The sequence below is a fragment of the Patagioenas fasciata genome, chromosome 4 (assembly GCF_037038585.1).
Source record: "Patagioenas fasciata isolate bPatFas1 chromosome 4, bPatFas1.hap1, whole genome shotgun sequence".
NCBI classification, from domain to species: domain Eukaryota; kingdom Metazoa; phylum Chordata; class Aves; order Columbiformes; family Columbidae; genus Patagioenas; species Patagioenas fasciata.
In genome coordinates this window covers 25,531,696-25,559,065 of record NC_092523.1, presented here as the reverse complement: position 1 = coordinate 25,559,065, position 27,370 = coordinate 25,531,696, and the positions used below count along the sequence as shown (strand labels likewise).

General features: G+C 43.6%; 1 protein-coding gene across 3 annotated transcripts in view; it reads left to right on the top strand.

Annotated features, from left to right (window-relative positions):
• The window catches only part of RBM47 (RNA binding motif protein 47), an 88,775-nt gene that overhangs the window by 10,060 nt on the left and 51,345 nt on the right, over window positions 1-27,370 (top strand). Inside the window, exon 3 of one of the 3 annotated variants that reach the window (XM_065837641.2) lies at window positions 140-282. In XM_065837641.2, the coding sequence (XP_065693713.1) occupies window positions 269-282 (14 nt within the window). In that variant the 5' untranslated portion in view covers window positions 140-268. Of the gene's footprint in view, window positions 1-139; window positions 283-840; window positions 1,227-27,370 lie in introns of those variants that run through there. The other 2 variants (XM_065837639.2, XM_065837640.2) reach the window with 2 other exon arrangements.

The following is a 27,370-nucleotide window of genomic DNA, read 5'->3' as shown; positions in this document are numbered from 1 at the left end:
AGTTTACAATCTTGCTCCATTGTTTCTTTAAGCTTTAGAAACAAGGGTGAGAGGGATCACCCAGAGGTTAAAAGAAGGCTTGGCCCTTTTTTTTTTTTTTTTTCTTAATAAACTGGTTTCTCTTTTGTTCCTTTTCTAGAAACCACATGTAACTTTAGGTCAGAAAAGGGTAAAATGTGGCACTTCTTTAACCAGCGTTACCGCTACCTTGGGCTGACTGGATCGGGCAGAGGTGTAGGTTCCTCTCCCTGCTGTGCTAACGCCGGCGATGCTATCCTTCAGGTGAGTACCAGCGCTTTATTTTCTTTTCAAACCTCGATCCAGCTGAAGGATGCTGATGGCTGAGAAGGGTATTTTCTCATGACTGACATTGCCAAAAAAAAAAAAAAAAAAAAAAATTCACTGTTTTAGCCTTTTAGAGATAAAAGGAAATCACTCCCACAGCATTTTTAGTAAAGCTGGTCTAAAAGTTTGCTTCCTTCCAGCCTTTGCATCTCTCCAGGTTTCCCTCTCCCTTTTATTTTATTTTTTTTCTTTTTATCTGCCCTCTTAAAACAACAGGAATGCTGCACTGGCCCTCAGCCAACCAAGGCTCAGCGAGCAGGGTAAAATTTCAGTTCAGATTTACGGGAAGGTGTTGGGAGTAAAAATCTGGTTTGGTGAGTTTGAGACAGGGAGTAGTCAAGAGACAACCTTGCTACTGTGAGTGTGGAGAGAAAGGGAGGAGGAAGAGAGAGTGGGGGGAGGATTAAAAAAAAAAAAAAAAAAAAAAGCCAAACACCCAGGCTGGGGATGAGAGACCAATTTTTGCCCTGTCCGAGTTTCAGTGCTTGTTCCTGAGCTCCTGCAGCCTTATCGAGTTTGTAGGCAGAGGGTCGGGTCTGGAGTGGAAGGGCAGCGCGGTGCTGGTGGGGAGCTCGGCGGCCCGCTCAGCGCCCTGGAATGTGCGGCTTAGGGCAGGGGCGAGCAGGGGCTTTAGCTTAGCTGGTACTAATTGCAAGTTTTAGTGCTCAAAAACTCCGTTTAAAAAAAAAAAAAAAAAAAAAAGAGGAGAGCAAAGAGCCAAGAGAGGGGGTTAGGGCTGGGAGAGCTGCTGCTCCAAGCAGCAGCGTGAGGAGTTGCTCAACTCTCATTTAGCAGCTCAGTGGAAAGGAAAATGCATTAGGTTGCTGCCCCAAAACGTTGCCGTGGCTGCGAATGGTGCTGGGTGCTGAGGCGGGCTCCAGGTAGGTACCGTCGCTTTTTGGTTTGCTCTGCTCTTCCTCTCTGCTTTACCTGAGGGTTTACTCTTCTGTGATTGGGTTGGCAACGTGAGAGGACAGAAGTTCGCTCAGAAAATACATTTAAAATATTATTGGGGGAAAAATTAAATGGAGAGGACTGCAGAGATTCTCGGTGAAGTTTTGGTGACTCTTTCCAAGTGACAGATAGCTTGTGATTCTAAGGAAAGATGACAGATGAGAGGCAGAAGCAGGTATTAAATAAGAACCGATCTGCAGATCTGAGAGTTTTAAATTAAAAGAGTATGTTCTCGTGTGTCAAAGAAAAACTACAGCATGAAGTGTCTAATGTCTGTGGAGGAAATTTTGGAAGTAGTATTTTGTATGGCTGTTTCTTTTTCAACATTTATAACACTGTAGTTGGCACAGAACGCAGAGCGGTGGCACAAGTGACAGGGAGGTGACAAGAGGGCTCTGAGATAAGCTGATGTCTGCCAGTCTATTACAGACATTAACATAAGAATGGGATCTTATCTGGGAAAAGTTCCTGATGACCGTTTAAAATACATGTATCGATCAGGAGGTCAAGCATCTCCTTCACTCTGAGGTATGTGTGATGAGAAGAGAAATAACACGGATTCCTTATTCCTTATTTTTTTCTCAGAGGGAAAGCCACACAGCTCATTGCTTCTTAGGAACTTAAAATAAAACTTGGAGCTACAGCCAAAGTATTATAATAGTTAAAGATGGGCTGGGACCTAAGAGATGACAAAATCCCTCCAAAATTTTACCAGCTCAACTGGGCTGACCTGGCAGAGGACAGGAGCGTTAGGACTGGGCTGAAATGAGCCGCCTGAGGCTAACACAAGTGGAATATTGGTGCCTTTATGTGCCTCCTCGACTTTACAAACGGTAATTTGGACAAGCCTGCAATTATTCTTTGCCAGTCGAGCCGATTTCACGTGATTTGAGAGGGGAACCAGGCATCTTTCATAATCGCGGAGGCAGCGAGCGGCCAGGCGCAGGGCGGCGGGTTGCCGGCCGGGTTTGGCCAGGGATGCCGGCCGGGTTGCGAGTAGCCGGTGCCAGGCCGCGGGGGTGAGAGGCTGCCCGCGGTGTGAAGCGGAGCCTGGGGTACAGCTGGAAAACTGGCTAGGAAACGGAGATAACTCCGGGAATACGCCGTTGTTTAGTGTCCGGCAGACTCGTAGCAGGAGCGCTAAAGGCTAACAAACCGCTGTCTGGGAGATAAATTAAGAGACAAACACTTGGGCGGGAGTCCGTGCTCTCTGCCCCGCGCTCCTGCACATTCCCGTCCCGGGAGTTTTTTCTCCCGACCTGTTTCAAAGCCGCGCATCCCGCCGGGGGCTGGGGCAGGTGCTCCCGCCTCGCCGCCCTGCCCGGGGACACCTCCCCTGCTTTTGGGTACCGACCTCTTCTGAGACACAGGCTCCAGGCCATAGGTGCTGTTAGGGCAATATTTAGAGTTGGCTGACATGTAAATTCGGTTTCTAGTTGTTTCTGTGTGTCCCTGCGGCAGCCCCGGGTGCGAAATCTTTGTTTGAAGTTTTAGAAAGTAAAGGAATGTGCTGCCTTCAACACACCAGATTTAAAAAAATAAAAAAATAATTAAAAAAAAAAATGGAAAACCATTGAATAGAAATATTTAACATAAGCAGCAGAGATGGCAGAGCTTTCAGGGAGTACTGTTTCAATTACAGTTTGGTCTGAAACCTCGACCCTGCACAGTCCATGACCGGCTGGCTTCAGCAGGGCTCTCCCAACCACCAGAGGCTGCTTTTGGGGCTGCCCATGTTTTGGGGTCTTGACTTCCTCCATGTGGCAGAGCATCCTCGCTCCTTTGCTACCACTCTGTGAAATGCTACACCTTCTTCTGTAAAAGCTGCGAGAGCATCTGACAGAAGGCAGAGGGGTTTGCTTTTGCTTGTTGGGGTATATTTTTTCCACTGTCAGGTGTTTCCCTCTGTGAAAATTAAGACTGCTTGGGTAAAAAGATGGAAATGATGTTTTCCTGGTAGCTGATTAAAAATATATAATCCCAACAATATAGATGGCAATTCTTGCCTCTGCCGTCACAGACTTATTTTTGCCTCTGACAACCAGTGAAATTGATTTTTATGGTTTTAAGTGTATACTGAAGACCTGTTCATTGGGCTGGCAATGGCACATTCAAAATGTGTTAATATCCTACAACTAGAAAAGAAGATCCAGGGATTACTCTGAAGTTGGCATACAAGCACCTGTTGCTTTACTGTAGGAGGCCACAGCACTATTAGAGTGACAAACTCCAGCAAATGTTACACTACACTGATAGGTGAAGCAATAACATAATCTTGACTCTTTCATTCAAACCACTGGCCCTGATCACCTGTCCATGGTTTCCCAAATCAACATGGCTCTGATTTATTAAGAAATTTAATAGGGGAAAATATGTGCTCTCTGTGAATAAATGTTGCCAGATTCTATTCCTGTTGAAGAAATCAATTACTTGGATGAACAGAAAGATCAGATTTGATTCGTAGTAAGGAAGCAGATCTGACAGACTAACTATGAAGGGGGTACCTCCATACCTGTGTATGGGGGTGTGTAGTCACCTCCTTCATCAGGAGGCTGAGATCTCCAAATTACCAACAACCTAAACTCACAGATCTTTCCTTATATTGTAATCAAGTAAATTTGAAATTTGTTTCATACGGGGATTTTTAGGTGCAATTTTAAAGGCTGTAAGGTTGATCCTGTGAACAGGATATTTTTATGCGCTGCTTTAGCAGAAGGAAAGACTCTGACCATTATCTTTCCAGTAAGAGGTGTAAAATAATACCTCTTTCTGCTGTTGTAATTTTTTTTTTCCCCAATAAAATGCTTCTGGGTATACCTAGCTCTTGCCAAGATCACGAACATCTTCTCAGTAGCCTTTCTGAGACAATGCATGCTTTGTATAGCTATGGCTGTTAGGGTTTTGGTGACACAGTAAACTCAACAGAGCAAAGCAACTTCTTAGTAACTGCAAAGCTGACTACCTGGTATTTGAGGGCAATTTTGTCCTTTCCAGTCTTTCATTTGCCATGATCACAAGCAAGCTTTCATTTGAAAAGAAGAGAGGGGGTTTTGATATGTTTTTACGAGTGGTTTTTATTTTAAAATATACTTAGAGTGTGCATATCATATTTTCGTAATACCTAGCTGGGTCAAAAAGCTGAGCCTGAATCAGCTGTTTCTGAAGTGGGCATGACTTAATCAGCCGCTGAAAACCAAAATGTTCTCTATCCTATTCACAAGTGTGAGTGCCATCAGGAGATTTACTCCAGAGAAGCACCGCCCCAAGTGATGTAGCTCAGGGTTTGCACTAGTGTTTCGGCCTCTTGAGTACTCAATGGGTGTTCTTGAGTTCTACTTTGGAAATAAACTGGAACACAGACTCTACATTTCTGTCTTTTGTCAAAGAAACTTAGTAAGCTTCACCACAAGTCAGAGTGTAGGATCAGCCTCAGCAAGTTGAGGTTTTGGTAATATTAAATATGTGGTTAATCATTGCACTGTCACAGACCCGAGATTCCTGACCAGGGTGTTGCTGCTGCATGTGTACCTGCTTGTAAGTGGAGTGGAAGGGCTATCACCGCTGTATGGAGTTTATGCGTGAAGTACCTGTTGAGAGGCAAGAGATGGGTTAGACACAGGGTGGAGCAGAAGGCAGCGGTGAGAGCAGTCAGATGGGTACAGAGCAGGCGCAGCACACCAGCAGCCTTATTTCAGCAGCAAGGGTGAGTTTTGAGGAGGAATTTAGGAGAGATGAGCAAAGTTTCTCTTCAGTTGTGATGACAGAGGCAGTCCCAGGGTGGAATTATGAGAGAAAACAGAAAAGGGACTTGATGGGAAGTATAAATTGGGTTCAAAGCTGCAAAAGGCAATCATTTGCCACTCAGCTGCCTGTGCAAGTGCTGTGTGTAAGCACATCTTATATTTTATTTGTTAGAGAATGGGAAAGCTGGTCAACAGAAGCACAAAAATGAGGGGCATGCTCAAAGCATCAGGCTATGAAAAAGACCATTGTAATAGCATTTGGACGATGAAACAGCAGGTCAAGATTGTGATTGTGAAAGCAGAGAAAAGGATGTCACCATTACTTAGATAATGCAAGGGTGAGACCCTGGAGGAGTGTTTGGGTCTGAGGGCAGAAAGAACAGGCAATGTTTCTGATGTGTAAACAGAAAGCATAAGCAGATCTTAACTGTGCTTTTAAAACAAGGCTGCTGGAATGAAAGTTTTGCCTTGCCTGCAAACAGAGCAGTAATTATCACTGAGGAAAGGAGAGAAAAGAGATTTTTGGGTATCCCTTGAGAGTGGGGATATTAGGAACTCTGTTTTATCCATGTTGAGCTGGAAGCAATAGCTAAGCTGTCGGCAGACAGTCTTTCAGAAGACAGCAGAAAAAGTGGGTGAGGGGCATCAGCCAGGCTGGATGGGAAGGAAAATTGAAGGAAATTGTAGTATATGGAGAATTTGCAGTTGAACTTGATAGAAAGACAGGGGTTAAAAGCAAAAGAGAAGTCATCAGGGTTGATGGAGTGGAAAACACAGAAAGGCTGAATGGTGGGATATAATGTGGGAGGCTAATGGATGGAGATGAATGGGACCACTTGAAGGTTAGTGCAGGGGAAATTCAGCAGTAGAGAGCCTGGAGTCTGAGCGGTGCATGCCAAATTAATGGTCTTTTTTTTTATGAGTAAAGGAAAAGGACCAGGGCAACAGAGGAAGAGAATAGGTGAGATGGACACAGCATGATGAGGGGGTGATATGGGTCATCAGCATAAATCAGCAACAGTGAGAAGAGAAAAATAGAGAATCAAAACCAGAGCAGGAAGGTGACAGACTTGGGTGGAGTGGAGGTGTCTGCAGGGCAGGGAGGGGAGTGAAAGAGAAGTGAGGGATCCCTGTGAAGAGAAGGAGCGGGGAGAAAGAGGGGAGAAGTTCAACTCACTGAATATAGTCTGATACCAGTTAGGCAAAATCTGAGACAGAGATGCTTCATTAGGGTTTGAAAGGCTTGTGGCTGAAGCAATGAGGTTTCAGGAACTGGAGGGAGGGAGATGTGAAGAGAGTATGGCTGAGGTCTTTAAAGCTGGAGTGAGAAACAGAGGCTGTGAGGACTGGGCAGGCAGCACACAGGGTGCAACTGTGGGAGTAATTGGGGCTGAGGAGGGAGAAAGAGCCAGAGCTGAGGAAAAGGTACCAAAGGCAGGCAGGGAAGATAGAGTCAAACATGAACGTGCATGCAGGGACACGACCTCAAGATGTTTCTACAGCAAAAGAGCACATTCAGCTCACCTTAATAAAATATTCACACTATTAACATGACTTTAGGCCACGTCCATGTCATGTGTGTGCTTTTGGCAATAAAATTTCTGTTGGCTGTGGATGCTGCGATTTCACCAGAGTTCATGCACTGGTACCCACATCCTGATGTGGGTGCTAGTCCTCTTAGGGAATGTTTCACTGTCCTTAGTATTCCCATTAGAGACAGCACTAGTAAGGTGCCTGAAGCTCACAGTAGCATAGTTGCAGGTAAAGCTGCAAGCAGAGGTAGATTTCATGTGTATTTAAACTTTTGGGATTGTGGTACAGTCTGTGGCTCTTGAAGACTGACTCTGTCCTTGGCTCCTTGGCCTCATGAAGTGGGCAGGAAAAGAGCCACCTTATCTGACTTGCTGAATGAGCATGTTCAATGGAAGCTGGAGGCACCTCAGGTTGGCCGGAGGAGATCTGAATGTGCCTATTGTTGCTACCATGTGGTGGCATCTTAGTCAGTGTTTATGAAGTAAACAGGGTGAGGAGATGCTGCTGACAAGGTTGTCTGCTCACCCTGAGCACCCAGGCCTGGGGCAGCTGCAGATGTACCCGGCAGTGCTGTACAACCCCAGGGCCCAGGAGGAAGCCTTGACCTGGGTGTGCTTCAAAAAAGCCGCGGAAGGAAGGAAGGAAGGAAGGAAGGAAGGAAGGAAGGAAGGAAGGAAGGAAGGAAGGAAGGAAGGAAGGAAGGAAGGAAGGAAGGAAGGAAGGAAGGAAGGAAGGAAGGAAGGAAGGAAGGAAGGAAGGAAAAAACACAACAGCAACAAATCCAAATAAACAGCACAAACAAACACAACAAACAAAAAAAAATATTTTCATAGAAGCTAATTGTATTGAGTAATAATACACAAAAAGGCTTCTACGTGCTTCTTTCACATACTGAAGCCCTGAGTCTCATGTTACCTGTGTGACTCACACAGGTCTGGCTGTATATGTGCAGAATAAATCTTCCCAAGCACCAAGGGGGTGGTGAGGGGTGTCAGGTCCACTGCGAGGGTGCTCTGCCTCCCATGACCTGTGATCGGTGGGAATGTGGTCCGAGACAGGCAGCAGCTCCTGGACATGTCTGTGGCTGCTCTGCTCCTCGCTGCCACATAAAGTGCCAGCTCGCAGCTCCTGCAGGCCTTCCAAACACTGGAAGCTCTTTTCTCTGACCCATATTTTACTGCGGGTGTTTGCAGGTCCTTATTTGAGGTGCTGAGAAGATCAAAGATCATGTCTTCCCATGTTGAGTTTTTATTTCTCTTGAAAATTCTGGTTTTCTTCAGGTATGCCTCCGCAAGCTTACATTCCTGGTAGGAAGCAGCAGGACAGACTGACAAGCAATTTTAGTTTTTACTGTCTGCTGACCTTATGAGTCCAAGCAAGAAAATTCCTGTTGAAATTCCTGGGCAAATTCCTGGCCATTCCCATGGCCACCTGCCTTGGGGAAGTTTATCAGCTCACGGTCTGGTTGATATATGGGGCACTGTATAAAAACTGCAGCTCTGAGGGGTGTGGAATGAACTGCCAGAAGCCCTGAGTAAGTGCAGTTGATTATTGCTGAACTGGAGGCACTGGTGTCCTTGGCTGTTGGCTTTCTCATCAAAATGAGGAAAGCCCAGGGCAAACAGCTCTTCTGCTCACAGAGTGGTTTCGTTTTTTTTTTCTCTAGATACAACTGGTGTTTTAACTGTGGCTTTTTGATTCCAGTTATATCCCAAGGATGGGTTTGTGATGATGTGCTAGCAGGAAGAGAGGCACCATTAAAACACAGCAAGGGTTTGAGACAGGTGTGTTACCTGTGCCCCTGCTGCCCCTGGGCTGTGGGGGTGCTGGGGCCAGGCTGTTGACACTGTTGTGGTGTTCATCCTGTCGGTAAAGCAACACAGTGGAGGGCTGAGCCTGTTCAGCTTCAGCTTGTGGCTTTACTGAGGAGGCTGAAATCTGAGCCAGATCCTGGCATTTCCATCTGTAGATCGCAGAGGTTTTTTTTTTTTTTTTTTAAAGAAAGGATTATCTTATTTATATTATTTTTAATTTTAATTTTTATATAAAAATATTTATATATTCACATTTAATTTTATATATTTACACATGATGGGACTCCCTGTGCAAATGGTGGCCTTTCTTTTACACTGGTGTCAGTGATCACTGATTTCAGTGAAATTGGTAAAATGTGCTCCGGTAACCTTTATAGGTGAAGAGAACAAGGCTTTAGTAAGTTTGACTTTGCGTCTGTTTGGGGAATACCTTGCTGCTTCTACACAAATGTATATAATTCTCTGTATACGCACAAACAGTATCAACACAAGTCAGTCTCAGTGTTGGATTTTTAATTCCCAAAACACTGTCATTCAGCTGTCAGTGTTTAGTTATCAGCTTTGTCTCTCGTTTGGAGGAGTGATCTTGAAGGGATCATTTTCCCTCACTCAGCCATGGTTTTCCCAGCAATATATAGGAAATACATGTTTTTTCTCCACTCTTGTGAAACGCTAGAAATGCACTCTTGAAGAGTGCCATAAGTGATAGGCTGTTAAAGAACACACTGTGTATATACAAGAGGTGACAGGGATGCACCTGCTTCTAGCATGAGCCATCTCTCCCTCTTCATATTTTCCAAAAGACACAACTTTTTTTTTTTTTTCTGAATAAGTTGTGTAAAAGGTACAGGGTCTCAAAAGTCTGCTGCTGATGCGATTTACTTACCTATGGGCAGTGTAATAAACTTAGTTTTATGAAAAATGCCACATATCCATAAGCCTAGAAGGTTAGGTTTGCAATAAAGCTTCATACTAGTAGTAGTGAAAATCAGTTAAAGACCATGGCTCTTTGTGAGTGCTGGGGGTACCTGAGGCACAGACTGCAGGGGAGTTGTGAGCTGCAGTGCAGGTTTATAGTATTTGTGGGCACACCTTTGTGTTTTTAATATGTAGGCAATCATATGTTCTTTTTTTCTTATACTCCAAAGTAATCAGAAAGGATCCTGCTGTAGTTTGGGAGCTGTAACCATGCTACCACAGGGCAGATAGGAGGCTATCTGTCCCCATGCTTGTAGTCATGCCCCACGAATACCCACAAATGGGTTGGACAAACCCCTTCTAGAGCTAAGGCTGGTGCAAAGTGGATTAGATAAGTTGGCGAGTCATTGTTGTGCAAGTTGCTTTCTGAGTTCTGGATTCAAAGCAAAACTTGGCCAAAACCACAGCTTTGAAACTCCTTGGTGGCCAGACTCCATCCATGTGGTATGATGTGGCAGTCAGCATGCAGAGCCTACGGCTGACCCACTGCCTCCCCATCCTACTGTGTCCGCCTTCGCCTTCTGGCACAGGTGCCAGTTTCTGAGGCCTCCACACTCTGCTTGCTCTGCCTGTGTCCATCGGTGAGTTTGGGTCCGTGGTTGGAGATCCCGGTGCATGTTTGCAAAGACACAAAGTGAGAGGTCGCTGAGCACAGGGCCTGCAGAGCGTCAGGGCATATGCAAGCCAGTTCAGAGCCCTACATAGCTGGTTGCAGAGATGCTGGTACAAAGGAAAAGCAGAAGGGATGAACCCCTTCCCTATCAATGTGGGAAGCTCTGAATGACATGCAAAGTGAAGGAACCAGGCTTTTGTTTTCACTGCATTTCTACAATGTTCAAATCTGGGTTCCAGCCATGATACCAAAATGCAGGAAGGGCTTATCTTCTGCCTTACATCTGACAAGGGGACACTGCCTCCGTGTCTCCTGAAACAAGCACTGTAACATGAAAAATGTGAGATGAACAACATGAGATGAACAACAATTTTTTGCTCTTTCTATAAATCCAAACCATTTCTATCACATTTCCTCTTCTTCTAATCTTATCTGTTTTGTGTTGCAATCCATGCTGTGCTTCCCTATTTCCAAATCAAAGCACAATCTTCTGCAAAAAATCTGAAAGCTGCCTCCATTTTGAAATGCAGCCTGTTTTAAACAAAGAAGATCAGTTGGTTGTTAACTCATCAGTTTGTTAATCCTTACCTGGAAAGTAACTGATGCCAAAATAATTGCATTCTTAAAGCTTTTGCAAATGTCAATCACTATTAAATAAAAGCTTCATCTGAGTTCACACGTACTATTGTATGTATATGCACAATAGGGTGTGAACAAGCCAGGCAAGACGCAAAAAGTGTACGAATGACTGGTTATGTGGGAAAGGCTCCAGTATAAAGCTTAGGAAACCTGGGTTCATGTCCCTACCTTGCCACAGAAAGTGGCACAGATGAGTTAACAACAGTACAGTCAAGTGGGTGGTTTCTGGCTGCTGTGGATAGATATCCTGTGGTTACTGGTCTCTGCCAGTATAGCTGAACATCCCAGCAGGTTGTGAGGTCTTGCAGCAGGATTTGCTATGGCCAGTCTTCGGGGAGCTGTGGTAAATCTCTCAGGTTTTTCTGTGTTTACGCCTCCATTTTGATAAGGTTGGGCAGTTGTGCTGGAACAGCTGCAGGGAAGGATAAAGGAAGGTGCCGATCAGCCAGACACCAAACCCAAACCTCCAGCAGCTCCTGGGCTCCCTGCCTCAGCTCCCCTTCCTGCCCAGCAAGCACCAGGCTGCGTTTTGGGCTTCAGTTGTACCCCTGTGAAGTGAGAGCAAAGTCCCACTGCCAAAGCGGGTGAGCCATGCTTGCTGTGAAACCCTGGGACTGGCTTCAGATCACAGCTTTTTGAAAAGCAGTGCTAAAGAGACTGTAGCTTTAGTATTAATAAACAGATATAATTGTTGTAGCCCACTCTGGAAAAAAAACTGTGCACATAATATAACCTACAGTGATCTGGGACTGTAGCTACTCCAAGTGCATTAGACTTTTCATCCCAAAGTTCCCATTGTATAAGCAGTGTAAAATGAAGACAGCAGATCTGGTTAATAAAGATCTCTTGCATTTTCTAGTAGGAGACTATTTTAATTTGCTCCTAAATTTGCAAAGCTTAAAGTCCCTGGATTCAAACATTCCATGGCAAAATGTCTGCCTGAGGCATGTGAATTGTTCTGCATTTGCCTGGATAGAGGTTGGAATCACTTAACCTAAAATGCTTCAACTGTTTCTGAAAATCAAAGTTTGAGAATTTGCTCTTTCCAAATTTTTGCAACATATTCCTAGGGCAGTGACTTGACATTTAGCAGAGGAAGTGGGTCTTGCGCAGAAGTACCCAAATTTAAGCAGTATATAAACCTTTGAAGATCACCGTTTCCAATGCACTTAGTGGAGACTTCCGTTTTTAATACCTAAGTCCCAGAAAAAGCTGTTCACACTGTGTGTGCTCCAGCCTGAGCAAGACTTCAGTTGCAGTTGCGACATGAAGTTGTGAGACGCTCTCTGCCTGAGCTCCAGAGCACGTTATAGGGCACCTAAAGGTAAAGAAAGCAAAGAAAGAGGCATTGGTGTCCGACAATGGTGGGGGCCAAGCTGGGACAGAGCCGAGCTGGAATGCTTGGGGTTGGGAATCCAGGACTTCTCCTGGCACCATCTTTCCCTTGGGAGGCTGGAAGGACCCCCCACTCCTGCCTCTTCCTTCTTCTGCTGCCAGCAAAGGCTGGGCTGGGCTGCTGCCCTGCGTCCGTGATTGACTCAGCCACTTCACGGAGCAGAAGTCTGTGCAGTAAATCTCATGTGCTACCCCTCCGGGTGACACGGGCATCAGTAGGATGTCATATGATGGAATTTGTGGGGCTGGGTTTCAGTCTGCATTAAACAAAGCAAAAACACAAAAAAACCCTCCAGAAAATACTAGGAAACAGTGCACAGACACAGAAAAAATTCAGATATCCTGCTCAGAAAAATGTAAAGTGTGTAATTCAGATAATGCCAGATTTATAGTCTGCACAATCCTAATTTGCCTTTTCGTATGTATTGTTATAGTATAATCCTGGGGTTTTGACACATTCAATACTGTTGATTTTTTGTTTGGTTTGGTTTGGTTTGGTTTGTAGGATCTTTCCCTTATGCTGTGTATGAAAAGTAGGGTGGTCAGTGAGCAATTTACTTTAAATATTTTTTTCCTGCTATTCAAGATGTAAATGGTTCATAGTCTTGCATTGCTTTGCTCTGAAGAGAGATTCACTACTTCAACTTTTTTATGGTGCTCATTTATAGTACTTAAATACTTCACAAGCAGTAATGAAATACTCTGTACAACCACCATTTGATATATATTTATTAAAAAAAAACAGGGACACAGAACATAAGTTATGAAGTTTAAACTAGTTTTGAGTGTACAATTCAGGATACCAGGGCCAGGCACAGGTGAACCTTTTTAGTTAAAGGTCCTCTTCACTGAAAAATGTACTTTAGGATTAACAAACTCTAGCTATATATTTATGTCAAGCTTAACAGGTGGACAGAAATAAACATATTCAAATAAGTTGAAGTGTTATTTCCATCTTGTTCAAATAATGTGACTCCATTTTTTTGCTTTAGAATGACATTTAATTTAAAAATTAGACTAAATAGAATAATAAAATTGGGGTAGAGAATCAAGAATGAAATATTTGCTTTGGGGCAAAATAAATTTCTTCCTTTTTTTTTTTTTTAATTTCAGGCAGCAGTATGAGTCAGTCGCACTGCTTGCCTTATGACTCTGTTTTCCAGAAAACTTAGTCTAGCTCAAGATCCACATTTTCAAAGTGCATTTCCCAGCAAGATCACTTGCAGCTCTAAGTGCTCCTTGCTTCTGCAAGCAAGTTGCAGACCAGAAAATGTTCCCAGCCCAAAATAAGGAACAATGCAGTCAGCGACCATCTGTACAATGCTTGGTTTAAGTGACTTGGCCAGTGATACACAGGATCCATGTGCAGAGTGAGGGCAGAAAGCAGTAAGCAAGAGCCTGTTTATCTGTCTTAGGTATGAGTTCCCCTTTCTCATGGTGCATCAGGCACCACATCCCCTCCAATGTCTCCAGGAGAGTGGCATCAGTGTCTGAACACTTTTGCTGGAGCAGGACTACCCTCTGCACTGCATGGTGAACAAAGGAGGCCATTGTCTCCCATGAGGGACTGTGCCAGTGCAGGATCCAATTTGCAGCACCCATCTTCTAAATATTGGGGACCTCTTGCACTTCTCAGTGAGAGCAGCACATCTCAGTGCTCACTCTCCCATGCACAGGTCTGCAGCATCCTTCCAGATGCAGGCTGACACCTCCTCGTGGTGAAACGCAGGGTTGAGGGCAATGGTACTGCCTGTTGGGATGGAGAGTACCCAGAGTACCCACTGTGATGTTTCGGTCCCTTCTGGACTGGAGAGCCCATGTTGGGGACAAGCAGGTGGGGTAGGGGGATACCAGCCCCCTGTCTGCATGGCCATAGAGCTTTAGGGCTGGGAGGAGAAACCTCTAGAAGAGACATCCTCACTGCCAACAGCTGGTTGGGTTTTGGGTTGGGAAGGGGCAGTCCCAGGGTGTTGTGTCTGTCCTAGAGCCCATTCCTGTGTTTTATCCACATGCCTCCATGTCTATTGGGTAAAAGAACAAAACAGGTAGGAGCAAACACTAGCTTCTTGTGCGTGGGAGTTACCCATGCTTTGGGACCAATTTTGGGACCATTCTGGATTCAGTGGTCCCATACACATCTCTGCAGGCAGGCTGGAGAGCTGGTGGGCCCAGCCCAGCAGGGCAGGTGACCAGGGTCTTGAAGGGATCATGTTTTTCACTAACACGTTTGTGGCTGGAAAAAGGGCCTGTGGAAAGGATAAATGAGTCTGGTGTCCTTAGCATGATAAGAAAAGATAGGGAGATAAAGAAGGAAGAGATTGTGGAAGGCAAATAGTGAAGAGTGGGCCGCTGACTGAGATGTTGCTTTGGTATGTCTCCTAGCCTTAGACATATCCTTGCTTAGAGATTATGTCCAGCGCAGCTCTGACCATCACATTACACCTCTTCTAGAGATGTGTTTAATAAAAGTGTAAAAGCGGAGTCAAATGTAGCAATCCACCCTGTGCTGCAAGGGTGTTTGGCTCTCCTTTTCCTCGTGGATGATAGTTGCAAGTGATAGTTACCTGAAGTTAAGCTGTTTTCAGGTGAGGAACAGGAGACTGGTAGGAGACAGGGGTGATGGGACTGCAGACTCAGAGGTGCCCCCCGCACAGGGCTGTCTCTCTGCTTTGCACTTTGCGTTCAGACAGGCTAGGGCAGAGGCACAGCTGTGCATAGGGGGCTGCTTCCCCTCCACTAGAGCCATCCCAAAAAACCTCTGTGATTTGAAAGGTGCAGGATCAGAGCCTGACTGAATTAAATGTCCCAGCCAGCATGAACTGGCAAAGACTTTGTTCTTTTAATATATTGTTCTGAAGCAGAATATATTGTTCTAAAGCAGAAAGGGACAAATGAAAGATACCCATTGCACAGGGTACTCCAGACACTGGAGGGAAAGGCAGCCCCTGGTCAACCAGCTTGAAATCCAGAGTTAGAAACAAAGCATGTGGAGCAATGTCCCTCATGCATAGCAAATGGCTGAAAATACTGACAACCAATGACAGGACAAGGGGTAATGGGTACAAACTGGAACACAAAAGGTTCCACTTAAATTTGAGAAGAAACTTCTTATCAGTGAGGGTGACAGACACTGGAACAGGCTGCCCAGGGGGGGTTATGGAGTCTCCTTCTCTGGAGGCATTCAAGACCTGCCTGGACGCCTTCCTGTGTAACCTCATCTAGGTGTTCCTGCTCCAGCAGGGGGATTGGACTAGATGATATTTTGAGGTCCCTTCCAATACCTAACATTCTGTGATTCTGTGAAATAAAGACAAACCTATTGTCCTGAGTGGGCTAAAAAACAGTGGATCATGGTGCAGCCTTCATTGGGCAAGCCCGAGTTGTGAACATGCTTATGAGAACTAGTGGGTGGATCACTCACAAACAGAGGAAAAGGATCCAAAAAAAAATACAGCAGAAGAGTTGGCACCCCTCTAACAGGGGATACAGCATTTAAACTCTTCTCTGCACCTGGCATGGTAGTGGTATGTTCTCTTTCAGGCACCTGTGCCCATGCTCATCAGCTCTTTTTCTGTTCTGCAAGGTCACCAGCTTTGAGGAGGACCTGCAATGCACAATGATAGCTTTATAACACGATGGTAACTTTTCAAAAATTGCAGGACTTGTTATCATTTCATGTTTGTCCATTGTTCTATTCATTGACTGGAACACTCATAGAGTAGTATGCAAGCCCCACTCTTTTCATCTTCAAAACTTTAGTCAGGTCTACAGTGCAAATGTTGCCTGGCGAGCTGTGTTGGTCAGCTCATATTTAATTCCTTCTTCTCCGTGTGATTCCCCCATGCTTTCCCACATGGACAAAACTAGGGGTCACACCCGACCACCTTACCAGGAAAAGCTCCTCATCTGTTGGCCACGTTTTGCTGGTATAGGTTGTATGTACAGTGTGCTGGTAAAACAAGCACATGGGGAAAACAGAGCCTGAATTTTGTGTGAGCCTCTGCAGCCTGCAGCAGTGACCATCCAGCAGCAGCTCACAGCCACTCTGACTGTCTCATGGTGTCAAGGTGTCTGCACTGATTATGCCTAATTACTTGAATTTGGTGAAAATCAGCATGCAGTTTTCTGGCTTTCAAACCTGTATTGGCATCAACTCCCTTGGAGATAACATGCATTATTCTTGTTGCACTTGAGCAGGTTTTTTGCCTTTGTATTCTCTCTCTGTTTGGGCTTTTATTTTAATATTCCTTCTCTCCCTCTGTTTTGGTTACTCTGTGTCTTAGTGCTTAGAGATTTCCTGCCTGTGTACTGAAAGCTTTTAATGAAGAATTTTAGCAATACTCAGAGTTACCAGTAACTGCCCTCTGCAGATTTTGACAGGAGTTATATGAAATTACTTCTAATCTCTTTATCCTTGTCACACCACTCTGCTATGCAGTAATACACTAAAGAATTTCCAGAAAGCAAAGGTTGGTGACTTACAATACCTACCAACTTGTTTGAAAAAATAAATAATAAAGGAATTGGGAGGTGAATTCAATCTACTGTTGTATTAGCTGGACAACAAAGGAGGGGAAAGGTGGAGGGAGAAGGCTGGAAAAAGGGAAATGCTTTCTCAGTTTTTGCTTTGTTTTCTTTTTTAATAAAACCTTGAGGCCAATCAAGCAATTTCCCTCAAAAGTTTAGATCATGTTCTGAAAGTTAAAAAGAAGGCATTTTGGTTGCCTTTATCATGGCAGCTATCAGTGGCACACTGTTAATCCCAGCTAGAGTGGTAAAACTGCAAAACAAATAACAGTATGTCCTTGAGTGCACCAGTTCTGTGCCCGACAGGTTTTCATTTTTCACCCCGTTGCATAATGCTGGCACGCACATGTGACACGTAGCGTATGAAACTTTCTGGGTAGGGCCTGGTCCTGCCTCCATTCAAGGCCTCCATTCTTCCAGCTCCCAGCAGAGGCAAGGTCACAGGGTGTGCTGAAGCCGGCCGCAGCCCAACGGGGAGGGCAGGCAGCAGCGTCTCAGAGCAGGTCAGCTCTCTGCCTCTCCATTCCAATCCCCGTGCACTTGGGCAAGGACCTACCTTTTGAAATCCCATGCCAACTAATCGCTTTCACCACTTGCCTGCTGTTTTCTCAGAGTTATTTCCTTAGAAGAAGAAAAAAAAAAAAAAGAAGGGCATGAAAAAGAAACCCCAACTATTATTTCCTCCTGAGATACACAAACACAGAAAACAATATCCTTATTTTCTTGTACACTGTTTTTGTCAGTCTTAGCCAATTGTTGTGTGTAGGTGTTATGTGATTTTAAAAAATAAGATGAAATGTGGGTGGGACTGAAAATGCAGTTGCTATTATTCATCTATTTATGCCATTATACATGTGTGATCGTGCTGTGATCTTGTGCAGCACCGTAGGAACCTACAGATTGCTTGAATCATCCTTCTGTAAAAGGGCCAGGAGATGTGTTATTTAATCATTCTACTAGATCAGCAGGATCTGTATATACTAAATTTGTATTTCACACGTACAGCCAGCATCAACCCACACGTGATGAAACATCAGCACAGAAATCTGTACCTGTACTTTTTTACCTTGCAACGTGCAAGCTCATCAGGATTCCAGCTGGGGAAAAATGTGTAAACAGCACAATTATCAAAAAATTAAAATCTTGTAAAAATAAAACTATTTGTGAGTTTGCAAAATAATCTGATCTGTGTAAAAAATAAAATTTCAAGGAAAATATTTCTGCTTTTCAATTTGAAGCACCTCATATGGAAAATGTAGGAAAATTTAAAGAAACGCTACAGAAAAAAAGAAAATCAGACAGAAACTTATTTATCTTGTCAAGAAAGGCAAGAGAAAAGAATCTTTGTTATTGCTGTTTCCAGGGTCAATTTGTGGTAGAAAGAAAAAAGGTGTTTTACACACCTCTACTATTGATACTTTCACCTTCCCAGAAGGAGTAAATATGTGGCACTGGTGCTCAATGGTCAAGCCATCCTCAGCTGGTTTGAGTAGGAAGTTTTTACGTGAGCATTTACTACTGAATGCTCTCTCAGCTCTGTGGAAACATACCTGTGACATACGCAGACCATCCAAAAGTATTAGGTGTAGATCCCTTATCGCCTTGTTGCTGGCTCAACCACATTCCTGTTTCCATACAGTGCAGTTCTTCTAGCTGCAGGCAGTACAAACTTGTTGCAGTGCTAATTATTTGATCAACTGCCTCAATATTTTCAGACGTAAAAGATTTCTTTATTTTGGTTGTTAAAGAAAGAGCTTGGTTTTCCATCTCTCTTCCACATTAGCTACACGTCTGCTAGTAAATTAAACATGCCCAGAATCGCTCCCTGGCATGGGGGCTGATTGCCTCCAGAGGAGGATGCTGTTTTGCCCGCCAAAACCGAATGGCTGCATCCAAACTATGTGTTAGGAACAATCCAGAGCTTATCCAAACCCCTAGCCTGCACCTGGGAGAGCAGTATCTGCCCTCTGTTTTGGGTGACTGATATTTAAATGGTGCAGGCCCAAAGTGTTTCAGGGGCTTTTCTTGCCCTTAATTTACTTCTGTGGAGGTAGTTCTTACATCTCTCCCTTCCTTATTGGCACTGATCAGCAAAACATACTTCTTTTGGAGACTCCAAAATCAGGTGTATACTTATTATGTCCCCAAGCAAAGTATTTACATTCAAATAAAAGTATAATTAGTGCTACCAGCATTAGCAAGTGTTTTCTGGAATGAGGCTGGTAGGGGAGAATGGAGCCATCAAGATAAAACCCTGGGATCCGTGGGATGTCTGCCCAGGAAGAAGCAGTGAAACAAGACAAAATGACAGGTAGCAGCAGATGCTGATGATGGGGGTTGCTGGCCGCTGCTCAACCCAACAATCTCACTGGGAATAAAGTCAACAATTTCCGATCAGACATACAAATGTATTTTCAGAGGGGGAGGAGATGTCTGGAGGCTCTAATGGCCTAATCTGGGGGGCTGGGGGTGTTCTTGGTAGGGAGGGAATGCTTGCTTAGCACTAATATGCTGTAGATCTAAATTCCATTTTCCCCAATCTATCCTTACTAGGGATGCTATTGCAAGCAGTCTCAGCTTAGTAGCAGACAATCCTTGTAACAAAAGTTTGGAGGTATGTTGTCCTTAATCAGCTGTTGGTGCTATTTGTATATACTTGTATAAAATGGTCTATGGTAATAAATCTAGAATAATAGAAAGTACCTACATTTCCTTTACAAGAAGAATACTGGAGATCAAACAATTTTAATTAAAGCTGGTTTTGCCTTTTGTGTGTAGATCAAAGTCTTCCCCTGCTATGTGGCAACACGGAATTCCAGGGAGAAACTTTTTTTCTGTGGAATATACCTGATTTAACTGTCATCTGGGACTTTTGTTTCACAGATTAATTTTATTATCCACTCCTTTCACCCACAGGTACTAGGTTAGCATTTTTAAGAATTAACAGCAACAACTTTGTTTCTCAGTTATGTCTGCTTTAACTAACATCTAATCCTCTTAGCTTTTATACCTTCACAAACAGGGATTTGTTTGGCTAAAAACTTTTAATTAGCCCAATCACATGGAGCAGGTATTTAACAACCCCAAGGCAAACCCATTTCAGACATCAGAGGTGTCTTACCACCAGATTGAGCGAGCTAATTCTAGGAGCCCTTTCCTGCAGGCTGCAGAACTTGAATAACAGGGTTGTTGAGTGGCTGGCACCCAGTTTTTCTGCATAAGTGGGCAGCATTCTTTAATGGTAACTTGCAGGCTCCGAACAGAGTTTCATGATCCTTCGCTAACCCCTGCTCTTTGCTCCCCCTCCAAGGCAGCCCCTCTGTACTTGCACAAGTCAGGCCGGCTCTGAAGAGAGCCGAGTATCTTCCCACAGGTTTGGTAGGACTGTTGAAGACCTGGCATGTCACTGGAACAAATAAATGTGTTAACAGACCAAGTGAGGATAGAACCTGCTGAACTTTTGATCTCAGTAATTTGAATCCAGAAGAAAGACTGCTCGAGCAGCACTCATGTCCTAACCCAGGAAGCATGGGGTCACTGCTGTGGGGCAGGCGGGGCTGGGAGGGATGCTGGTGGCCATGGGACCCATGCTTCTGTGGCGCATGAAATCAAATAAGAAAAGGAGTGGCTATCACAAAGCGGAAGAATGGACGCTGGCGAAAAAGCAGGAGTGAAAGCTTGTGTAATACACTGAACATGTAATTATTAACTTGAGAGTAGCTCTGCTGCAGGAGCAGGGCCACAGCCATGCAAAGCCCACCTATGAGTGCACATAAGCGATTCCTGGTCTAGGCTGTTTCTCCAGCAGTCTGTCTCGGCGGGGATCCTGTGGGGCCATGTGGAACATTTAGCACTGCTCCTTAGGCAGGTCTCTGGGGGAAACAAGAGCAATATAATGATCGGCTGAGAGTGGAGGGGAAGGCAATGAGTGGTAGCTAGCAGGAGTATTGCTTTGTTGCACTTTTCCAGCTGTAAAATCTTCCTCTGCTGTGTCTGTCACCACAGAGTTTTCAAAACACCCATGCCAGTAGCAGTGACAATGACCAAGTCACCCCCATGGAGGGTGACGCTGATCAAGCCACCCCTGTTGAGGGTGCTGCCATAGAGTTATTTTTGGTCTCTGTTCTCATCTTAAACTTGCTTTGAAGCATCTCAAAACATAGTAGAAAAAAATAAGTAAATAACTGAGAAATTATATCAACACCTTTTATTTAAAGTTCCAGAGAGATGAGCCTGCAGCATTTGTTATTTTCAGCCATGACTTTGTAACATACTCAGAGCTCACCTGGACATCAGCTTTAACTGACTTATATTTGTCCCCACCTTCTCCACGTATTCTTTCCTGGCTCCAGCTGCTCCTCTTCAGGATGTCCATGCTAACCCTCAGAGCTCGGTGGCCCTGCCTCAGCAGGGGAGCAGATACCTGGAAGGTCTGCCAGGTGAGCAGGGCACAATGCACTTGTGGGATGCGCTAGCACACACAGAGCCGCCAGGAATACAGCTATCCAAGCTGTGTTTTTACAGATGTGGTTGTGATGAGCTGCCCCTGCTGTAAACAATTAAAAATGCCCTCCCATCCCAGTACAGGAGAATAAACAGGTAACCACATGGTTCACGTGCTAAGTACAGGGCACTTGGTTTAAATCATATTTGACCATGTTCTAGCTAGGCATAAAATCAGTGTTATAGCAAATCATTCTGATGAATGGATGTAAAATCAATTGAAAGTATGCTGCCTGAACAAGACCTGCATGATCAGGCAGAATTTCCATTACAGACCGCCTACTGAGAGAGGTTAAATTAGTGAAAACATGAAGTATTAGAATAAATTGTTCCCTAGGAAGCCAGATTTTAAAAAAATACACTGTTTGAGCTCATCCAGAAATTTTGGCTTTCAGAGGGCAACTGGAAAGCTCACAGAGTCCAGTCTCTTGGGTTCTCTCAGTAGTTTCACATGCAGAGATTTGCAGGTAACAATGAGTATGTGAATTCTCACAGTGTCGATGATGTTCACATCATCAAAAAGTCCACCTTCTGACTGACTCCATAGGAGTCAGGTTCTGGTCACTGCTGCAGACAGATTACTGTGCTACAAAGGCCCCAAAAATCTGAAATAAGAAGGCTGTTCTTAATGTTATTATTTGGATGGTGAACAAACTTTGCACTGATTTTCTGATGTGTAGATGAATTCAAGGTGCTCTGTCTTCCCACCTGTGCTGGAGGGGGAGCACTGCAGGGAGCAGTGGTACCACAGCACCTGGGGGAAGGATGTTGCTCCCTCAGCTATACCATGGCTATAAGTTCTGGAGCCAGAGGAAGACCATAGGACTTGGTGGCAGGAGCATTGTGTGATGGTGTATGTTGGCTGGGGGTCTAGTAAGATTCAGGCTGAGCCCTTTGAAGCCATGCTACCCACATGTGCTGCAGTGCTCCTGGTTATTTACGCTAGGAAGGTTTCTTAACCCTGTTAAGCTAGCCTGACAAGATTGACTTAGGCAAGAGCACGTTCTACTCTGTGTCCCCTACCACCTTTTGTCCCTCTTTCTGTGTATAGGAAGACTCAGAATTGAGCTCTGTGCTTTCTTTTATGAAACTAAAATTATTTTTGAAAAGTCTCTGGATTAACAAATGACCTCAAGTTCTTCCTTTATCCTCTAAATAAATAAAACACCCACCACATCAGTACAACAGAACTTGTATTGCCCTTGTGCTTGAGAACATAGAGCAGGAAACATTATATTCTGTAGTTTAAATTAACTTACCTGTCTTCACACCACCAGAAAAAAAAAAAAAAAAAAAAAAGGCATTATTTATCCCTTTATCCCTCTCTTTTATACTGCAGCAGTGATGGATGAGCACTTTGTTAAAGTGTGTTACATCAGTGCAATTCCACTGCCTTAAAGTCTGAAGCTGTGAGGAACAGAGACGCTGAGCAGCTGATTCTGACCCACTGTGTTTTGCAGGTTTATAATCTGAATGCCAGTGTGGCACAGTACAAGCAATATATATGTTATAAAATAGTAAAAAAATCACTCTGATATTCCTATTGCTTAGGATTTAAGAAAAAATAAATAAATAAGCAATGCTCTAATTTAAAAAATAATAACTAATTTTAAAATTATTTTAAAATATTTTTTAAAAAGCAACAAAAGTGATACTGCAGATTTTGTGCATATACATGCACAAAAGCATGAGAATTGTGTCAAATGTGTGCACAAAAACATGTTGTCATAAGCTGTGAGTTTCCTTTCATGTGGCTGCAGGGAGTTAGGACATGTTTTTGTATGAACTCTTTTTGAGATCTGTATATATCTGTACTGCCAGGGATAGAGAGTTTTATAAAAAGTTTTATAAATGATGTCTGCATTTTTTAAGCTGTATTAACTAGTATAGCATTTTTGGGTTTTGTCTCAGAGGGTATAAAATAACTTATTCCTGATATTAGTCACATTGCTTAAAGCTTTGCTGTAAAGCCCTCAGATGATAAGCACGGTATAAGAACATATCTGAAATAGTACAGCTACCTTGACTGTAGTGGAATTATGCTAGTTTGCTTTAAAGAAGAATGCAGACTCATTAGGTTAAAAGAAGTTGTCTCAAATCATAATCTGATATCCCAGACAACTCGGTGGATTCTGACTGATATGTTAATTTGCATGACTGAGCACTGTATCAGTTTTCTTTAGGTTAGGAATGCAGGCAGGTAACTTGGATATTGCTTCAGCATCTTATTCACAAGGCAGAAAAGACCTTGGAGACACAGGTTTCTAGAAGAACATCGCCAATAATATGGAAGGGCTGAAACCTCTTCTTGAGCGACTGCCATAGTCCCTCCATTTCCTTCCTCATTCAATTGGAAAGAAATAAGTAGAAAATTTAATTCATATAAATCCATTTCCCAGGGATATGCATTTTTAATGATGCCATGCAGATTTCCTTTCACCTTCTCTGGAACATCATTTATCTTCTTTCCCTCCTCACAAATGGGCCTACGGATGGCAATAGAGTGATTTTGGCAGAATTAAGGCAGTCCAACCCCCTTGCTTCAATTTCCAGTTATGATGTGGAAGGAACAGAGCCCCTAGGGCTAAGCAGACCTGGATTCCCTGTGTTGGCTTATCCCATACAGCACCCAAAGGATGCTAACCCAGGGCATGGGACTGTTTGCTCACTAGAAATGAATTCCCTCAGAATACCCACCAACAGCTCTGGTGGCTGCAGAAGCCCAGAAGTTTGCAGAGTTCCTGACAACCAGCAGCATCATGAGCAGCACAAGAATGGAAGGTGCTTTGTTTAAACAGTGGTGATTCCTGGGTACAACTCCAGGATTTTAAATCTGTGTCTCCTTCATTTCTCCCCCTCAGAGATACAGTATCATGGGTGGGGGGAGATCTTCATGCCAAAGGAGCTGCAAGCTACTCCTTTCTTTCCTGTTCTTTAACAAAGAACGTGATCAGCAAGATGTTAACGATCAAAACATTGACTAACATGCTGATGAAAATGGAGTTTCAGCAAGTGTTAATCCGTGTGCCATTTTCTGCAAAAGATCACTTCAGGCTCTGCCACACAGTTCACAGACTGATTCACAGCCTGGAATTTCAGGCTCATACACGGTGTGATCCCAGAGACTTATATTTATCATTGCTCTGCCTGCTGCATGTTTTCTGTGGGCTTAGCACTGTAAGAAAATGCTGATTGACACTGATTACTTAACCACACACAAATGAGATTTTATTCAACCTGTCAGTAAAGTGGCAAAGTAGAAATGGGCTCAGTAACTGGGATTTAATCAATAAGTGAACTCTAGCATCCATCATAATAGCATCTAAGTGTCAAAGGGGGACATGAAGAATAGCAGTAAATTCAAAAGGTGCAAATTTTTCCCTCCCTCTGTGCTTCTCCTTGTTTATTTAGATTGGCTGAGTTGCCCTCACTTGTTTGTATCTAGAAGAGACGTTGTTCCAACATGCCATTGCCTTCATTCCTGAGAAAAGCCTGGTGTGAAGAAACACCTTACCTTTCCCCTGGATGTGCCGGGTGACAGCTCGGGGCAGCGGGGTGCTCCCCGACCCCTGCCGCCCTCCCGCATCCTCACAGCCGCCCTTGAAGCAAACACTCAGCCCAAGGGAGGACAGCAGATCTGCCCTGGTGGCAGGCTCTCAAGCCTTGCTCTTGAACTGGTGCCCCAACCCAAAAATGAGGTTTCAGAAGAGAAATGAGGCTGGTTGGAGGTGGTGCCAGGTGGCGGGGCAGGCTCTCACCGGTTGTGTGCCGCAGCTCTGCAAAAGACGCTGCAATAGCACTTCTCACCTGGGCTCAGACAGACCCAGTGTCTAGCAGGAGGTAATTTATTATTTTTACTGAAGCAAATGTAAGTGGCAAATAAGAAATTTGCAGACGCAGCCTTGGCCGGCCCCAAACCCAACAGAGGTGTTGCTTTTTGTTGTGCTGGACCTGTTCTCATCCTCTGCAGTTCTTCACTTCCAAGCAGTCATGTGTCCCTACTTCCTCCCTGAGCAACAGGTGAGGGTATGCAAACACTATTTGTGATCTAGATCCTTTTAAAAATGTTAATAATGAAATAGATGAGAGGTTTCTGACTTTTCCTAGGATTAATGGTGTTTGCTGCTGGTATTCTTGGAGGCAGTGCCTTACTTTCATAAGAAGAAAATCTTTAGAAGTGGCCAAGACTCTCTGTTTCCCAAACATAGTCATCTCTACATTTTTAATGAGTAGCCAGCTAACACATGAGAACAGATGAATGCATTCTATTTCCTAAAATGCTCCCAGAAAAATCTTAATGAAACCAAGTATTTTTTTTTATTTTTAACTTCCATCATTTCACACTGTGTTCTCCTTCAGAGCTGACCATGTCAAAGAAGGTGAAAACACCATGTGAAAATACTTCAGCAAGTGAGCTGGGATTTCTTGAAGGGAAAGACTGTGCAAGTATAAGCCATTAATAGCATTTAAAAGCCCACAAGTGTGCAACTATAGTATGGAATGCTGACTATCACTGCACAATACCAGGATTATTCCAAAATACCACTCAGGTTAGAGTTTAGATTCAGGCAATAAGTTGTAGAAGAAAAAGGAGAGTAAAATCAATCATGAAAAAATCCTGTTTTCAGGTTTGCAATACCATTCTCGCCTTTCTCGACGTTGCTAGACTGCCAATGTTTTGTTTGGTTTCAGAATCTGATATTTCATTAGTGTTAGATGACTCTTAGCTATCTAGCAATCTTTCCTAAGGCATCTTTTAAGACCTTAATGCTTGGAGTGTTGGTAATCATTAAAACATGATTTGTCATCTCTCTTCACAGTGCTCTGTAACATCCATTTAGTTCTGTGAATCTATGTTATTTCAGAACAATGGTTTCCATACATCATTCAACTGTGTTTACAAATTTAAAAAAATCTCTCTTTCCATAACTGATGTGCAGGACCGTAAAAACAACTCAACTAGGAGTTCACAACACAGGCAAAGAACTCCAATAGTCTTCAATATCCACATGGAATAAATGGAGCTGTACTAAATCAAATGCATCCTTTCATTTCAGGTGTTTAAATCCTTGCTGGTTAGGAGACCATTTTGAATCTACAAAGACAAAGATCTGGCTCTAGTACAGGTGTGGCTCAACTCAAGTGTAAACTGTTGTCCTCAGAGAGGTTTTCTTCTAAGCAGAAATTCTGCAAGAACAAGCTGGTCCTGAGAGTCCCTCTGTCTTGTGCAAAGCTTAGTGAGAGCAAAGTGTGTAATTCCAGTTTTAACATAAATCTAGTCCAAGCCTCAAATCTGAAGTCTAGCCCGCAGGTAAGCTGGACTGATACCCAGCCAACCACAAACAGCTGCACCTGTGCTTAAAAATAGATAGCACTTTTTTTCCTCTCTCTTTTTTTCTCAGAAATACATGTATCCCACAGCTCCTGATTCCATAGCAGTGAGCAGAGTGGGATTCTGCGTGTCAGGTATCGAAATACAGTGTCTGCCTAAGATGAAAGGTAAAAATGTGAATTTTGCAGAATCTAGTGAAAGGTTTTTGAATTCTAAAAACATATATAGGAGCAAGATGAATTTTATAACTTGTGAGTTTGAAACAGGACTTTCCCATTAGCCATGCTGTGAGCCTCTGGACAGCAGAATTGCAGATCATTTTGCCACTGGTCTCAAAAAATGCATCAGTGTGCTTGCCACAGTAGACATTACAGATTTTTCTCTTAAATTATTCTCTGCATGGAGAAACAGATACACTTTGAGTGTTAACAGAAGATTTAAAAAATAGAAATACCATAAAACTACTCTGGAGAACTCATACACTGTCTAAAAGCTGCAGTTTTCTGGTACAGAACGTTGTGTTACTTGGTCCGCCAGCTTTCATACAATGGATGGGAACATTACAAGCATAAAGTATTACTGGTTGTGTGTGCATACAAGTAAATGATATCTGGTTTTAGTTCTTACATATGAAAAAAACAAGTTTAGCAATATGTTTTATTTGCACATGTGATGTAGCTACTGTAGGGAGTGTATTGCTGGCTCTCCTAGGCTCCTTTTATGTGAAGATTTTTAATAAGTACGAAAATCTGCTTGGGGCTATTTTTATCATAAATAGGAAAAAGTTTCATTGTTTCATTTTTCTTTCTGAACCGTTACCCCTCCAGTTCCCACTTCTCCTTTCACCCCTGCCCCAGGACCAGCTCCACAACTCAAGTGATTTGGGCCCTAACCTCCCTGTTTTTCTGTGGTCACGCTCTGTTGCGCGGACACCTCCAGCTCTTTTCCTCCTCTCTCTAGCTGGACTCCATCTCTCCCACCTTTGTGCCAGTGC